Raw genomic sequence first — 15,617 nt, 5'->3', positions numbered from 1 at the left:
TTAAGACTGGATCGGTAAAACCCTCAGATTTCCAGATATTCTGGGCTTAACACTGATTCCTGTCCAATCTGGTCCCAGACCAGATTCTGCTTTGGTAGTCCGGACGAGCCAATCGGGATTACAGCCGCCCACAAACAAACCGTTTATGTGCAGCTTCTACCACTACAAACAATGCAGTTTTCGCCTGATATTATGAGTGACAAAGACAGTCTTTCTTACATCCTGGCTGAGGAAGCTGCAGGTGTAAGTGAGTCTATGAACCTGCAGGTCTGAGATGCTTCGAGGGCAGACGGACTCGTCGGTGGTACCTTTGCACAGACCGAACTCCTCAGTGAGTCACTCATCGTGCTCTAATTCAGGCCTCCGGCTCCTCCCCTCGGGTCCAAATCGGAGAGGTTTATTTGATTTTATTTTTCCCTGGCTGGATTTTGCGCCTGACTGAGCCGACTGACTTTACGGCCGAGTGAACAGCTCGTCTGCCTCGCAGGCTGTTCCCGCTCTGCCATCCTCGGTCGACGAGGTGCCACAGAGGGCCTCGCCAGTCGAATCTGCGGGAAATCAAACTAACGAGCTCTGACAGGAAGCAACGTGCTACCTGCTGGGAACACGGCCGACACTTTTCTGGGTTTCTCTCTGAAACGCCTCACAGACTTTAACCCTCCCGCCGTGCTGTCGACATGGATCTGGTGCTTCCTGTCAGAGGTTTTATCCTGGTAATGAGTCGTCTGTAGTGGAGGACAGTCAGAGCGGACCTTAAAACCACAGCTCACAGGCCGGTCAGTGTCTGTCAGCAGCTGTGCGTCTGTGCTCTTTTCGCTCAGAATGAAGCCTGAAACTGCTGACATTCACTTCTGTCCAAAGCAGATAAACACAAACGTTTTCAGATGTTTCACTAAAGGCTTCATTATAGACAAGCGTCAAATCAGTCGCATTAAACCAAACACTGAGCTTTAAGGCAACCTGTTTGTTGGTACAGAAATGAATCTTTTCTTTTGATTCACATCCCTTAGGTCACCTTCATGTCATGCCTGTCCATGTGCTGTCGGAGGGGGCGGGGCCAGGTGCCCATGTACCGACGCACCTGACCAGGATTCCCATCTCGCTCATCAGCACCGGCGCCGACTACTCCGACAAAACAGTCAAGGTTTGTTTACAGCAGGCCTGTAATGATAATACAGCAATAATTCTGACATTTGTTTGGGAGACAGAAACTCTATACTTAAAAACTTAAAATACGTTCTCCTTTACTACACCCATTGTCTTCACACCCATGCAGTATAAGGAACGTAACTGAACAGTGTCCTGAATCTTACCAAGGACAGATCCTTTTTTCCTGCCAGAGATGCACAGAAGCTTCTGCATGCTTTTAGTAGAAGTAGTCTTGATTGCTGCTGTGCACATGTCTGGAAATCAGCTCAGAACAGAAGAGAGCTCCCGTCACTGCTGTTTTACAGTCCATACACTGAATGCCAGTTAGTCTTCACTACATTTTAAGGTTCTTGTCTATGCATGTGTGTATGTGTAACTTATTATAGAGGTGGGGTGATAAAACAACCTTGAATGGGGTAGCTGATAAAATTTTATGTCTACCACTAAAAAACTGGACATTTTTTGTTGACTTGGATGGATCTAAGAGCCTGTCAAACAGCAGAAATTAATGTGACAACAGCCAGTCTCTCCCTACTGCTCATTCTGCACCACAATGGACAGAAGTTAATGTGACACCTGGTGAACAAGCAGAGCACAAACTTTCAGAAATCTTTGGTTGGTAACTTGGTTGGTAGCTGCACGTTTTAATCCACACCTGGTTTGTTTTATACACACACAAAGAGCTTATTGTGCCACAGCTTAGCAAGTTGTGGACATAAAAACAAACATGACATCAGTTATATGGAAGCAGTCTGCAAAATATGCTGACTTTGACTAATGAATCCTTTGGTTCCTTCAGGCTTCAGTCATTATTCAGACTGACAGGAAATTGTAAGTTATGATAAACAGTGATATTGATCAGTATGGGCAAAATGGTTGTGATCATATTTTTTTCATTACCGTCCAGCCGTGACTTACCAGACCAGGAACTGAGGCTGTTTGTGCACTTCTGAACCCAAACTGTGCATTTCTCTGCCCCTGAACCAGTTCTGAGGTACCGACCGTTCCTCAGCACAATACGTACAACCCAATTTTCAACAAAATACAGACAGCTTGATCGAACTGTTTCATTTGAACCAACCTCCGGTCTGTGTGCCGCGAGTCTGTGCTGGGAAATGCAAAGCCATGAAGACAGACGAAGCTAATTTAAAGGAAAACACCAAACTGTCAGAGCTGTGCCTGCCACAGGAGTTGGGCGCTCCGTGTTTTTGTTGTTACGAGTATTTGTGCAGGAGTTAATTTGGAAACAAACAAAAAAAGTTTCCATACAAGAACTCATTTTCGCATAAAAAAAGAGCTAAAAGATGTGGTGTGCAGCCCCTCACAGATTTGTTCAGAGTGCAGCATTTTTCTGTATTTTCCTGCACAGATATCTGTGTATTTTTCTCATTATTGCCTTTACATTTATCTGTCACCAGCCACCATCTGCTCACATCCACTCTGTTCCTCTTTATGAGGTTATTTCCTTGTTCTTGATTAGTGCTCTGCAGGAATGTATTTGTGAAAACCAAAGGAGCAGACTAATCCACCCTCTGTCTCGCAGCTCATTTCCCCAAGGCGCTCATCAACGCTGCTCAGTTGTCTGATGTGGCTTTGATCAGTTGACAGGCGCTCGGCGAAATTCTGCAGAGCTTCTGTCAGGGCTAAATGCTTTTCCGTTTGTCTCCGAGTTAAGTGTTTTCTGTTTTTGCAGGGGAAAGTGGCTCATAAAGGTCCGCTGGTGTCGTTAGCAGCTGACAACTTCATCCTGAAGACTGTCATCCAAGGTAGCTCTCAGCATGTGTTTGTGTGTCTCTGTCTGTTTATACCTGAACTGAGTCCAGGCTGCTGTGTGTTCCGATGTAAGCGTGCCTTCAGTGTTGGTGTACTTTAAGGGCACCTCTGCTACAGGAAACCCGTTCAGCAGCCTGTCGGTCACAAAGAAAACTCATCTCTCCACTTCGGTACTTTGCTCTAAAGTTTTGAGAGCTTTGTCTCTAGAGTTTTTATTGATCGATGAAGTTGTTAGGCTTATTGGTGTTGTTGTTATTGCTGCTGTCTGCTCTTAGTTAATGAACAGTGCTGCTTTTTGGGTTAGTTGTTGTTGTAATATGTTGACAAAAAGTAACTGTGAGGCCTGCCTGACTGAGGCGTGACTCAGTTTCATCATATGAGACGAACTGTTTTAAAGTTGAGGAAAAGTTTCTCAGGTGAATTTTGGACTGAAGTAAGTACAGCCTTGTTGTTTTCATACCACACTGACAATCAAACGATGTTCCACTTACTCTTAATTTCATGCATCTCCACGTGCAGATGCTGGTAGAGGTTTGGTCACAGCTGATTGTTGGATGTTGTTCCAAGCTGGAGTCCAGTCCAGCCACTCGGGTGGCAGGAGGCTCGTGCTGATTCCGATGGAGGCCACCGTCTCATTGTTTTCTTGCCTCTCTGTGAACGTGTCAAAGTTAATCTGCTGAACGCCTCATCATCCTGATCTGAACACTCAGTCCTCCACCTTTATTTCTGTCCAGTTTAAAAACTTACTCTGCGTCTGTTTTGCAGAAGAGGATTCCCAAACGAATGTGTCGTCCATTAACGTCGTCCTGCTGGGAGCACTGGCGAAGGACTTCAGTCACTCTGTCAATCAAGGGGTACGTTCACTCAGCCATCAAAGACGTGTTCACACAGAAACGTGTGAAGCTGCAGGAGTATCGCAGCGTGTGTTTCTCTGGTATTCCCTGTAGGTAAAAGCAATAGAAACAGAATGCAAATGTCACATTAGAAGCACTGCTGATGAGGTGTCCTCAGGGTTTCTTACTGTCCTGGGAAAACCCAAGTAAAATAAGCAACTTTTTGGAGATTTTCATTTTTGTCACACATCATGAATCATGTGAATAGAGGAAGTGATGATGTTGATGTTGCTGCTGAATCTAATTCACAGTTTGAGTTATTTTCTCTTTTCTTTTCTCTCCTTTGTGTCACCTGATTGTTAACAAACCTCGCTGGTAAAAATCACACACTGCTCACCTTCCCCGACAGCTCTTTCTATGTTTGGATGTCCCGCAATGCTTGGCGGAGAGGACATCTGATCATATCCCTTTTAATTTGATACAGACTTGACATTTCCTCTGGGTTTACCTGTTGGTTTACCTAAATTCGGTGTGATCTAATGTAATAAAAGCCCATCAGTATGATGGAGTCACCTCTGATGACACTGCTGATGCCCTCAGTCACTGGTTATGCACTGGTCATACTGGTTAGGTTATAGTCCTGCTGCTAACTTCTGCTGCATTATTTCCATCTGAGTCGTCCCCATTAGGAGACAGAAGATGTTGATGATGCACAGCACAGAATTCTTTTCACCTTTAACATCAGTGAGAATATTTTTCTCTTCTCGGATGTCTTGTGGTTAATAGTATTTTTTTATTGTTTCTGTTCATCCAGCACAGACAGTTTAGTGGCTCTGCTTTGTCGCCTGAACCCATCAGTCTGCTTGAATAATGTGTGATTTATTGCACGTATTATATGTGCCAGATTTATTTGATTAGATCGTAAATGTGAATGGAGAAAGTGTCCTTGTCAGACGTGGAGTTTGGAGAACTTAACTCCCATAAGGGTGTGCGCTTTCAGCCTGAGAGGCGCGAGTGAAGAGCAGTTACAAAGCATTTTTATAATGAATATTCATGTGATGCAGATGAAGATGCATTATGTTATTTTCATTAAAAACGAGGCCTGGATATTTGGAAGGTGTGTCGCTGGAAATTGTATTTTTCTGGATCATAAAATCTGTGATTTGAATAAGGTAATGAGCAAAGTGATACATGTGATGTGTTGATGAGTATGACATTAATTTGCAGGATGAGATGAATTCATTAACATATTTTGTGTTTGAAGAAATGTGTGCTGAGATGTGTTAATCCTATGGTTTAAAGTAACTGAACATTCTGAGCTTTGAACAAATAAAGGGGAAGAATCTTTACCACCAGTTTATCCAGATTATGTAAAGTGTTATTCTGAGACACGTTCACAATAAGTCGTAAAAAAACAAAAATATTCTTTAAAGATGCATAATAAGGGTGTTACAGAAACCCAAGGACGGGAATAAATGCAGATAGATAGAGAAGTTACAAAAAAGTAAAGTATATGAAAGTTACTAAAATGAAAATAAGAATGGATTGAGATGGAACATGCAGAGAATCAAATTCCATTTCTTTGTCTTGGGCCGTGAACCACGACAGGTTGTGATGTTTCCTGTCAGGATGCTTTCTGTCGCTCTTCTGTCAAAGTTAACAAGAACTTTGCAGGGAATTTTACCTTCTGAAGTTTCCTTCAGGACTGCAGTCGTTTCTGGGATCACCAGGGTGCAGATGTTTGGTGTCTGATGTTGTTCACCAGCTCCTCCTCAGCTCCACTGATGTAGACAGGAGTGTGTGTCTGCGCCACCTTTGTCCTGAGATCAACACTCCGCTCTTGGCTGTTCTCTGTGCTCCACCCTGTCAGGCCGCTAAATTCTCCTGGTTTGGACTCTTGCTGTTTGTGGTGGTGGTTTCCCCCTCATGCGTCATGTTAGAGTTGTCTCTGTGTCTGGGGTTGCTGCGATGGGTGTACAGAGTGAACACAGGGAGGGGGAGCCGTTTAGACGAGACGCTACAGACTTGTTGGGGTCTGTATGTTTCCTGCTGCAGACGTTATGCTTGCATTCAGTAAATGCCTCCATATTTAACAGTTTCCGTTGTCAGTGTTCGAGTCTTCCATTCCTGTGACAGATTCGAGTTGCTTTCACAAAAAGGATTAACAGGAAATAATGAATGCATGTGGTCCAGTGTTATCAGCCTCACTGTGTGCTGCTCATATCAGCTGTATTAAGTCACCACTAATGCATTTCCTTTGGCTGCTGCTTCATATTCGAACTGTCGGAACTGGTGGCTTTTATTGTGAAGCAGCCACAGGAAACAGAATGTATTTGTCACGATTAGTTCCTCTGTTGTTTCAGACAAAGTACCTATTTGTAGTTCTTGGACCAGTAGTTTTATAGAGTAACAAAGCCTCTAAACCACATTTTTTCTCCTGGAAAAACAATGTAAATAGATATTACTGTTACTGTTACCGATCATTCCAGTTTTAAAGCAAAGTATTTGAATTTTACATTTGAATTTCCCTTGGGATCAATAAAGTATCTATCTATCTGTCTATTTTGTGCGATAAATATGCACAGCGACCGCCCTCTACAGGTTGGATCCCAGCTATTGCAGCTGAATTTTGTGAGTGGCTGAGCTGGGGGCAGGTGACGTGTTTGGAGGCAGCCTACGTCACCAAGAGGCTTTTTATGAATTTTCTGGATGGAGGAAGTTGAGCCAAGACTCTGGGGTTTAGTTACTCTTCAAACAGCAATCACTGTTACCATAGTAACCACAAGTGCCACTAAATCAACCAGGACAGAAACGGTAAGGACTGTAACTTTGACGTCTCCTTCAGAGAACTCTGTTAACTCGGTTCTTCATGTGTCAGTGCTCTGGTGTGACTTCCTGCAGCAGCCCCGAACTTCACAAAGTGACTCTGACTCCTTGTTTCTGTCACGTGTGGACACATCTGTACGCAGCAGCAGCAGCTCCTGTGATGTTGTTTGCAGGGCGGTGAATCTGTTTTTCACCTGGACAGGGACAGCGAACACATCAGGGATAATCCTCCTGTCAGCAGCTTCTCTCTGTGTGTTTGGTTTCCCTGCAGCGGCGTCTTGATGCGACTCAAAGCGTCGTAAGGCTGCGAAGTCACCGCAGCCTGAGCCTCTGTACTCGGCTGCAGATCAGAGTTTGTCAGGCGATGTCTCTCTGTAACATGATTATTCAGACTATCTGCTGTCCCTTTGTGGGGTTTTAAAGCCGTCACGGGGGCAGCTGACACGCCAAACAAAAGACAATCTACACTTTTCACACCAGCTTATCGTCGGCGGCTTGTTGTGACGTCTTACTTAATGTCTCCCAGGATGCTACATCTGCTGCTTCAATCTGTCCTCCCTCTGGGAAGAAGGATGTGCATTCATCTGTCTGCACTCTCTCATGTTTAATCCCTGATTTCTCTGCTTGTTGTTGTTTATCTTGTGTCTTCCTGCAGGACGTGGTGGTGGCCTCTGGCTTCACTGTGGGCAAATCTCCCACAGTTCACAAGGACAAGTTGCACCCCTGCAACCTGCTGCTGTCAGGAGCCGCCGCCTGCATTTACGTGAGGACTTTTAGAAATACACAAAACAGTTCATTTTAAAGTTGTTGATGCATAAACCTGATCAGGTGACCTCAGGTACACGTTTGATGCTCATCCTGTCTGAACACGTGTGTCATTCATTATCTGAGTGTTTGTGTGTGTGTGTGTGTGTGTGAGAGAGAGACTAAATTCAGTTTGCAGACTGCATCAGCTTCAGATGTAACAACACCACCACTGCTGGACGCCTGCTGCTGTTTACCTGCTCATGAATTTCACTTCCTCTTTGTGTTTTACTTGCGGGCTCAGCCATCACTCATATTTATGTCTAACACGCGTTTGTTAACCAAATATCACGTGTACAGTTTCAGAACATTATTTCCAGTTTGTCTACAGGATTCGAGGCACACAGTATTGAAACAGAAGCCACATTAGTTGTAGTTGTGCAGTGAAAGTAAATCTTCACTGCGTAGGGAAACCATTTATGGCTGCGTTCGTTGTCGTTTCCATGGACACAGTGAATGGTGTGTTCAGCCCCTGACGATAAACTTTTTAACTGTTTATTTATGAAAGAGATCAAACATAGGGGTGAACAATAACACATGATGATATTTTGTAGATGTTCTTCACTTCCTCAGCAGCAGTTGTAATGTCTTCTCGCTGTCCTCGTCCCTCAGGTGTCCCGTCAGCCTCCTCCTGACCCCAGATCCCCTCTGGCTGTTAAGAGAAGCTCCGCGCCCTCCGCCGAGGTCAGTGTCAGACGCCGCGTTCGCTGAAGAGGCTGCTGCTGTGTGTTGTGGAGGTCTTGTATCTGTCGGGACGCTTCATGTCAGCTGCTGGCTGTCCCGGAGTCACCTCGACTGGATCAGGGTCTCACCAGACCTCAGCATCTCAGGGGTGGCCGTGAGGATTGTCTCTGTTTGATACGAGTGCCTTCAAGACCTTTTAGTAACTTCTTGATCGCTTTATTTTTGTGACGTTCAGAAATCAGCAGACAAGCAGAGCAGAATGAGAAGAAGCTGAGCAACATGTTAGAGCGAGTTGTTAAATCCACTGTGGGAAACAAAGCAGATGTTTTCCTCTGATCTCATGTCTGGATTGTGGCTGCAGGCAACCTTCACTTTTCTTTATGTGAAAGAACAGTTGACTGTATGACTGTTGTATAAACACTACAACCTTCTGTAGTAATGTAATATGACTTGTAATTATGCAATGCATATTGTTAGGAGTTAAAAAAAGTCGAACCCAATCACCACCAGAGAAATATTTTATAAAAACCTTCAAAATGTGCACACACAGAAACTCCTGTAGGCTCCCTTGAAGGTCCAGAGTGGATTTAGGGGCAGAAGTTGAATATAATCTGATCACTATAAGCCACACCTGACCTGTAAATCTCACAACACAACATCTTGTTAAAGTGAGGAAGCTATGCTAACTAGCCAGCAGCTTCTGAGTGAGTAAACTCTATGGTTCATCCCAAATAACATTAGATGTTTGAGGCGGTTCAGAAGTGCAAAACTAACCTCAGACTTCAGTGGTTAAAGCTCATGTGACGGTTGGGCTGCAGAGACACAAAACACTACAGACAAGCTTCAGGGTTTAAGATACAATAAAATAATCAAACCCAGATGCGACCTTCTTTGACCACAGGAAATCAGTCGATGACAGGTGAATAAAGCAGAGGAAAAGTGAGATGAAGCTGCGCTAAATGTTTTTAACAGGGTGAAATAGCAGATACAACAGACAGAATCACATACACAGAATAAAAATAAATGAAAGAGGCTAAATACTCCCAGAAGCTCGTGGATTTAAAAGCTGGTTCTGACTTTGAGTTTGATCTGCACTTTAGAAACAGTGCTGGTAAAAATAAATGTTGGACAGACTGCCTCTGTCTGGGTTTCTCTTTTGTGATCATATGCTAATTTTTCACATCTTTATTATCCTCCTCTGAAAATTCCCCTCCGACAGAGAAAAGACATGCAGGAAGTTTGAAAATTTGGGCTGCTCTTTTCATACATTTCTGAGGCTCTTAACATTTATGGGAGATGACATTTGTTTGGTTAAATGCCAACATTACAAAATGTGTCACTCAGGAAATGCGATTATTCGTTATTTTTGTTTGAAACATCAGTTCAGCCGTCACTTGCCTGCGGTGATGACGACCTCGCTGCTCACGCTCACTTAGCATGTTAGTGTTGAACGTGTATGGCTGTTCATACACGCTGTGATGATGGCGGTGACGGTGAGTCTTCACATCACGTACCACCTGCAGCACTGGAGTCTTTGTTAGGTTCTGGAAATATAAAATGTAAGCGCTGCAGTGAGTCATGAGGGTTAGAAGCTTGACGTGTGCCCAAACTGCCCTGCACTGAATCGCTTCAGCTCCATGTGTCCACAAGCCAAACCAAAAACAACTTTACCACATGGCACAGTCAATTTATTTTTACAGGTCATTTTTACAAAATGTGATTTTAATATCATTAGTCACATTTATAATATTATAATAGTAATCTGTGTCATAATTCAACTTTTTTTGTCTGAATTCCCAAAGAGAGAGCTGAAAAATATGAAAATGTTTATTTTTACTGTCAGAATCCTTTCCATGCCTAATAATCAGGACATTTGATATGATATGATAGCAAGTTAGCGTGGACGCGTTGGTTTTGTTTCTTCACTCACTCAGCTTTGTCTGTCTGCAGGTTTCCAGGAAGCCCAAAGCTCCAAAATACACGTACGTCCAGCTGGGCGACCTGAAGGCTGGATCTGTGGCCAACGTGTACGGGGTGGTGGTTTTCTTCAAACAGCCGTTCAAGAGCCGCGGCACAGGTCAGACTAGAACCAACCAAACGATGGAGGGGAAGAGGCAGATCCATTTATTAGTCTTTACATGTCTCTCAAACAACCTGAAAGAAAATCCTTCATAACCATCGAAAGACTAAGAGTCCACAGCTGTGCTAGCTGCTCTCTGAGTCTGTGCTTTGAACTAAATGCTAACATCAATATGCTAACATGCTATTCACCATGTTGGTTTAGTATGTTGGCAAGTCACAATATTGTCAGAACTATTTTAAGTGTAGGATGCTCGACAGCTGTGTTTTGGACTTCTTCAGAGACGTGTTTAAAAACGTAAATGGAAGTGGGAACACAAACCACATCGCCTCCTCTGAGACCAAAATGAGCTGACAGACAGAAGATAAGAGAAAATCTTTCATGAAGTGATAAAAGCTGAATCGCTGCTGAGTGAGGGCAGAGGTTGTTTGATCCTGTAACACATTCAGAAAGGTGTGAAGAGGAGCAGGGCGGCAGAATGGAAGTTCAGTTTATGACTTCATTTCCCTGTCAGCACACTGCAGCTGAATGTGTTTTCTGCCCCCCCCCCCCCCCCCCCCCCCCCCCAAAAAAAAAACATATCACAATCTATTTAACTGCAGTCACAATCTAAAGCTACCAAGTTTTTTTCCACAGACTTTTGTTCGAGCCTGAAGATTACAGATCAGTCCAACCAGAAGATCTGCTGCACCATCTTCTGTGAGAAGCTGGAGGACCATCCCAAAATCTTTCAAGTCGGAGACATCATCCGCATGCACAGAGTCAAGGTCCAGCCTGACTCTTTCAGTTAGCATGTATACGGAGGTGAAGTCGCTCCGCTTTAGCTGTCCACCATGTTTGTTTTCTCTGAACTAAGATCCCATGGTGGCACCTGGAACTGGAGGGACTTCACTACTGTTTTATTGCCAAATTGAAACTGTAAACCTTTTGTAATGTTGAAGGCATGAAGTTAGGAACTTAATCAAATCAAACAAATCCAACAGTGTTGTTCTTCAGCTGAACTGATCAGATAAACTGATGTTGATGATTTCGATGCTGAGTCATTCCGCGTTTCTCTACGCAGACGCAGCTCTTCAATGACTCGGTCACGCTGGTCAACACTTTCGGTTTCTCTGCGGTGACGTTTGATGGGGCGGTCGGTGCAGCCGTAGAGCCAAGGACCTCCAGCCGCTCCTTCCACTTTGACCAGGAGGATCGTCGGACCGTGGAGGAGCTGCGATCCTGGGCCGCAAGCCAGGCTGTCATCGCCCCGCTTCCCACAATCCCTCTGTCTGCCGTTCAGCCCAAAGCTTACTTCGACCTGACCTGCCAGCTGCTGGCCAAAGCTCCCATCGACACCACCTGCACCCTGCTGAGGGTAAGAAAGTGACCGACATGAGGAACGAAGCAAGCTGAACTGCTGACGATGCGTGGTGCATTTCCACAGGCTGAGCAGCCAGGCTGAGTTTGTTAACATTTATTATGTTGCTGTACTCTGCTCATGAGAGCGAGTGCATGAGACCGAAGCAGGTGTTAAAACTGGGTCACGTCTGCAGGTTGGTGAAATCGGTGTGCTTTCACAGGTAGGAGATGTGATCCCAGGCGGTCTGGTTTGCAGCCTACTTTGCAAATGTGTAATAAATAAGAAATAAAGAGCTTTTAATTAGAAGCAGATTTTGAAACCTCCTCTGAGAAACGAGCAGTTTACAGCAGAGCAAAGCAGATTTGACTGTTCAGAAGCTGCTCTGTCAGTCATAAAACCTTCTTCTAATGGTAGCCTGAAGAGGCAGTGTTTGGTTTGACCTTTGTGGGTTACTGTAGAAAGATGGCGTCGGGAAGTGGACTCACCCCTCTGTAGATATGAAAGGCTCATTCTAAGTTAATGAAAACACACTGATTGATTAAATATCATTTTACATGTTGACCCTGAATCCTCCACGCTGAACCTTTAACTGCAGAAACTGCATTTTTACACAGTCTTTCCTTCAGGATTTCACTTTAATAGATTCAACATCACAGACTGTTGATCTGAGGGTGGGTTTTGCCTTTTGTTGTGTGATGTTTCCTGCTAATAAACAACACAAAATCCCTTCAGACACCAGGAAGCCTCCCTGGAGGCTTTTCACCGTCATAGCAACCATCATCCGTCTCCTTTTTAATTCCCACAGTCAAGTGTTTACTTCTCGTTGTTAATGCGACTTGTTGCCAAGTGAGGACGCTGCGTTGCTGTCTTGTTTACTCCTCATTCCTACGGTTCCTTTTAGAACTCCTCCATCCTGCTAAAGCAGTTCATGTCGTGTTTTCCCCGCTGGAACGGTGGAGCTGTTTTCCTTCAGACTTCATTTGTCTCGGAGTAAATCTACTTGACAGTCGGTGGGCCTCAGCGGGAGGAGATCTCATGCCTTTTGTCTTGGTCCTGAGCTGCTTTACCTGCCACCTTAGTTTTCAGAACAGAAGTGAGGCTGTAAGTGGCGGCTGGTTTTCCTGCCAGTGAGGCTGATAGAGGAGATAATTTTGAGCAGGATTTGGCAGCGACTGCTGGTCTGCTGCCAGTCTGCTCTCACTGATCTCTGCTCTGAGCCTGCTGTTAGGCAGCGACAACCAGGAGAGGATGTTTTCCAAATCAGAAAAGGATAATAGACCGAGGATAGATGTTGATACCTTTCCTCAAGCACCTGAGGTCATCGTCTCCTCAGCGTTTGTTCACATCATAACTTGGATTTCGCAGCTTTGGAGTCTGAAGAATGAGTCGATTCATTAATGGATTATTCAGTTTAAAGAAAGTAAAGGTCGTCATCTGCATCTCATGTCATTACAATCTGCACTTCCATGCTGAGTCATGTCATGTTTTGGTGTCTCTTCAGGTGTGGGACGGGACCAGGTGTCCTCACGCGCTGCTGAAGGTGATAGTTGAGCCGAATGTAACCGAGGGACCGTCCTCCTTCTCTGCAGCGAGAGAGCGCCTCATCGCTAACGTCCTCGTCTATGACAACCATGTGGAGGTCGCCAGGCAGCTGAAGGTCAGAGAACGTTTTTCTGATCGGTTTGGTTTTGATTACTTACTTGATGCTGTGAAAAGGGGGTGAAACGTGATGACTGACAGCTGAGTGCTGCTCCTGATTGGCTCAGACGGGTGTGGGTGGGTGGGTGGGAACTTGATTCTGTGGCTCCACCTCCCAATCACTACTGCACAGACTCTGGCTCCAAATGTCATCAGCAGAACGCGATGGCAGCTTTACTTTGTACAGCTGGAGGAAGTGGAGATGTGTCGGCCATCTTTGTACGTGTCAGTGATTGTGCCTGACAGCACAGCTTGGACTTTATTTCACTCTGTATTCTGGAAAACAAACCAGTTTGTTCGCAGGCTCACCTCCACACAATCATCACTGTGAAGTTTTCAAAAGGATAAGATCCCAGCTCACTCCCTCTCTCCTCTGGAAACGGCAGCTTTTTATTCTCTTTGCTGTACTTTATATTGGTGTCATTTCGTGATGAGTCACACAGAGCAAACATGTTGATGTCACCTCAGTCACAGATCCCAGACATCAGCTGCAGTGTTGTTACAGCACCTGACATCTGATTGTGTGTGTGTGTGTGTGTGCGTGCTTGTGGGTCAGAGGAATGACGGCGTCCACTGACATTCAGCCTCATTCAGCTTGTTAGATTGGATTTAACACTGAACAAATCCACCCAAGTCTTTTTAGAATGATTTCTCTGCTCTGCTCTGCTCTGGTGTGTGTGTGTGTGTGTGTGTGTGTGTGTGTGTGTGTGTGTGTGTGTGTGTGTGCACGTGTGTGTGTGTGTGTGCGTGCGTGTGTGTTTGACTGTGACGAGGAAGCACATCCATCTTGATTCCGGTCTCTGAGACATAAATTACATCATGTCGGTCGCAAAGTCACATTGAATTATGAGACAAACCCACACTCACACACGCACAGATGCACACGCACATACACACACACCCAGTTGCCTTGTTTTCTCAGACAGGTTTATTACAAAGCTCTACTGAGCATATCAAACCCTGCATGCATCGTTTTAGGACAGTTTGCACCGACACCAGTTTATAAAGCATTTCTAGCATTTCATTTCCGGCAGTCACATTTGAAAGATGTGTTTAAAGTCCACACACACTTTAAGGGACGTAAACTGAAGACGCCAAACTTCTGTCTGTGTAGAATACTGTAAAGCTGAGGGGAAACACACACTGTAAATACTTAGTAAGGAAGCCTGCAGTGGTGTGTGTGTGTGTGTGTGTGTGTGTGTGTGTGCAAAGCAGCTCTCAGTAGAATGCGGTCCAGTGCAGCAACACCTTTCCCCTTACCTGTCGTGCCCTTTATCCATCTAAGTAGTTTTGCTGTGAGTTGCAGAGTTTTGGAGACGCCTGCCTTCTCTTGAACACGATGGAATGAGATGACGCTTCACGTGTTGTAATCAAAGCGCCAAACAATGCGTCTGAAGAACCCAACAGCGATGACTCTGTCCAGAAATCGTGACTCGGTTACTTAAGATAATCCACAGATTGTTGTGAGCAGTTTCATGCAGGGACTATTTTCTGTCCGTATCTCCACGCAGAAGGAAGCGTGCATCTTCTTCAGGACGTGCGGCTAACTAAGCTAACTAATGTTACAGCTCAGTCGAGGGGGACATTAACGTTTACGTCTCGACGAGCCTCCCGTCCAGGAGTCGATGCATCCTTCTGCTGTGACTCGATGTAGTTTGGTACAATCACCCTTCATACAGTATAAGTACAATTTATTCAAGCACTAAACTTAAGTACACCTTTGAGGTATTTGTGTGTTGAATATTTCCATATTTACCATTTGCATGTGCTGCTTTATGCTTTCGCTTTACACTCCACTTTTTTTCTACACATTGAAATGCTTAATGAATTTATAGTCCCGAATCTGAAAGCCTGAAAACAGACCCAACAGCGTTTGTTCATCTGGCCCTACGTTTAAAGATCTTTTGTTTAGGACACGTAATGAGTACGCATACAGTACATGTAATGTACATGTACCATACAAAGACTGGACTCTGTGCTGTTCATTTCATTTGGGTTCCTTCGTCACGAACACGTAGAGAATAAAACCATCTTGCAACACAACATGAGCGTGTGCAGTCCGGCGCACAAGAATTTTTTTTTTTTTTTTAGACAAATTTAAAGTTTTAAATGTCATCTCTTTTGGAAAACTACTTTGCAATGTCAACTCTGTGAGTACTTTTAAAAAGGAAAAAAATAAGTTAAAATAACCGACCATAATAAAAGGTCCCCTCAGTGTAAAAGCCCTCTTTCCACAAATGATAGGGAATTAGACACAATAGGCTAAATGACTGAGTATTATGTCCCACTCCCAGAGTCATAGGCTTCAATGTGTTTCAGCACATGCAGGTCTTTATTCTGATTACTAATGTATGAAGAAGAAAAAGGGCCGAGTTGCCTGCAGAGCGCCGTGAAAGCTGAGGCGACGGGGGAGAGCTGGCAGGAAACC

The 15,617-nt window shown here is 44.5% G+C and overlaps 1 protein-coding gene across 2 annotated transcripts in view; it reads left to right on the top strand.

Moving 5' to 3' along the window:
• The window catches only part of pot1 (protection of telomeres 1 homolog), a 41,272-nt gene that overhangs the window by 8,302 nt on the left and 17,353 nt on the right, over positions 1-15,617 (top strand). Inside the window, exons 2-10 of one of the 2 annotated variants that reach the window (XM_046394044.1) lie at positions 1,011-1,144; positions 2,843-2,915; positions 3,688-3,776; positions 7,237-7,344; positions 7,998-8,069; positions 10,020-10,146; positions 10,786-10,916; positions 11,213-11,506; positions 12,993-13,148. In XM_046394044.1, coding sequence (XP_046250000.1) covers positions 1,011-1,144; positions 2,843-2,915; positions 3,688-3,776; positions 7,237-7,344; positions 7,998-8,069; positions 10,020-10,146; positions 10,786-10,916; positions 11,213-11,506; positions 12,993-13,148 — 1,184 coding nt within the window. The remainder of the gene's footprint in view (positions 1-1,010; positions 1,145-2,842; positions 2,916-3,687; positions 3,777-7,236; positions 7,345-7,997; positions 8,070-10,019; positions 10,147-10,785; positions 10,917-11,212; positions 11,507-12,992; positions 13,149-15,617) is intronic. The other variant, XM_046394045.1, reaches the window with a different exon arrangement.

Source organism: Scatophagus argus, chromosome 7, assembly GCF_020382885.2.
Source record: "Scatophagus argus isolate fScaArg1 chromosome 7, fScaArg1.pri, whole genome shotgun sequence".
NCBI lineage: Eukaryota > Metazoa > Chordata > Actinopteri > Scatophagidae > Scatophagus > Scatophagus argus.
The sequence above is the reverse complement of the archived record's forward strand: the minus strand, read 5'-3'. Positions and strand labels throughout refer to the sequence as shown.